Here is a 1,549-nt window from a genome sequence, read left to right as displayed (position 1 = left end):
AGCTTCACTTAAGTATCACATCAGGAAGTAAATGAATGATTATCAATGCATGAATGGACTTTAAACGCTCATGATTTCTGACAATATTCTCCATGCATAATTTTTTTTGAGCAGAGAAATCATACGGAACATTAACTTCACCATTTTGTCTACAGTATCCAACAAGAGACAGATCACGTTATCACATCAAATGTCTTCACTTCTTCTGGTAGTCACAGTATTATGTTGACTTGCATAAAGTTCAACGTTTCTCAACTTTTAAACGCAGCAAATCGCTGTATGTGTGAACGCCCTTGGAATGGCTTTAAATAATTTGCTCTCACACTTTTTTGTTTTTTTTTCTTTTAAATACAAAATCAACACTCTCAGAGTGAGATGTAGATAATATATAATTCTCCACTCGAACAGTGAAGAATATGACGTTTTCCTGCAAATCTGTGCACAGCTTTGAGTCGCTGTGTCAGTACCGCATCCCAAACTGTGCTTGAAAGTTGCTTCGAAGAGACTAAAACAAGTAATATACCAACCCAAAAGTGACCGTTCTGACAGCATCAAACCCTCAAACCATTGTGCAAACCGTATTGAGATTGGGATCGAAGCGGACGACCTTTCCCTCGATGGATTTGGAATTGGTGTTGTACATGGGATTTTCGAATGTAGCCTGGCCGTTGTTGTTTTCATGCACAGAGCAGCCACTGTACTCCGCTTTATCAGACTTCCTGCGATCAAATGAGAAGAAAAAGACCATCAGGAATCAGATTTTCTCATCTTTTTTCATCAGTAATTTCACTGCTGAAATTGCACCCACCTCTGTTTATAGAGATAAAAGCCAAAGCCTGCAAAAATCAGGGCAAAGAAAGGCACAAGAATCGCAATGGCCACAGAGCTGCTGTTGGTTCTAGGTGGAACCTCTGGGCTCCTGGTTGGCTCTATTATGTTCAGACCTGAATGATGCATGATGGGAAAAAAATAGTTTTTAATAGAGCTACATCAATCTAGGAGAAAACAGCTCATGTCGAGTGTCAAAGTGTACAAGTAAAACTGGAGTACAAAGAGATCTGATTAATCTAAAGATATATGCAAGTGTGATTTATGTATAAATGAGTTATGTAAGATATTATGAAAGAGATATTAAAGGGGTCATATGCTTTTTTAAAGATCATTATTTTGTGTATTTGGTGTAACAGAATATGTTGACATGCTTTAATGTTCAAAAAACACATTATTTTTCAAATACTGTATATTATTGTAGGTCCTCTATGCCCCGCCTCTCTCAAACGCTTCGTTTTCTACAAAGTCCCTCCTTCCGACAAGCGCAGTCTGCTCTGATTGGCCAGCTGACCCAGTGCATTGTGATTGGCCGAACACCGCAAGCACTCATCGGAAATGTAACGCCCCTTACCATAATCGCGAGCTTCATCTTTCAAAATAAATGTAAAGACAGAGCCCGAAAGAGGAACAAAGTCGCGTGACAGACACAGTGATGAAGCTGGTATGTGTGCAGTACACAAGCCACGGTTAAGACAGCTGACTCCACTGTGATCTCTCT

The 1,549-nt window shown here is 39.5% G+C and overlaps 1 protein-coding gene across 1 annotated transcript in view; it reads right to left on the bottom strand.

The window, feature by feature from the left end:
- Positions 1-348: 348 nt before the first annotated feature.
- LOC107592166 (CUB and sushi domain-containing protein 3-like) overlaps positions 349-1,549 on the bottom strand; it is a 223,387-nt gene continuing 222,186 nt past the window's right edge. The window contains exons 62-63 of the mRNA XM_016281569.1: positions 809-944; positions 349-719 (exon numbers count right to left, since the gene is read on the bottom strand). Coding sequence (XP_016137055.1) covers positions 560-719; positions 809-944 — 296 coding nt within the window. The 3' untranslated portion in view covers positions 349-559. The remainder of the gene's footprint in view (positions 720-808; positions 945-1,549) is intronic.

The sequence above is a fragment of the Sinocyclocheilus grahami genome, unplaced genomic scaffold (genome assembly GCF_001515645.1).
Source record: "Sinocyclocheilus grahami isolate Dianchi unplaced genomic scaffold, SAMN03320097.WGS_v1.1 scaffold150.1, whole genome shotgun sequence".
NCBI classification, from domain to species: domain Eukaryota; kingdom Metazoa; phylum Chordata; class Actinopteri; order Cypriniformes; family Cyprinidae; genus Sinocyclocheilus; species Sinocyclocheilus grahami.
This window is presented reverse-complemented; position numbering and strand designations above follow the sequence as displayed.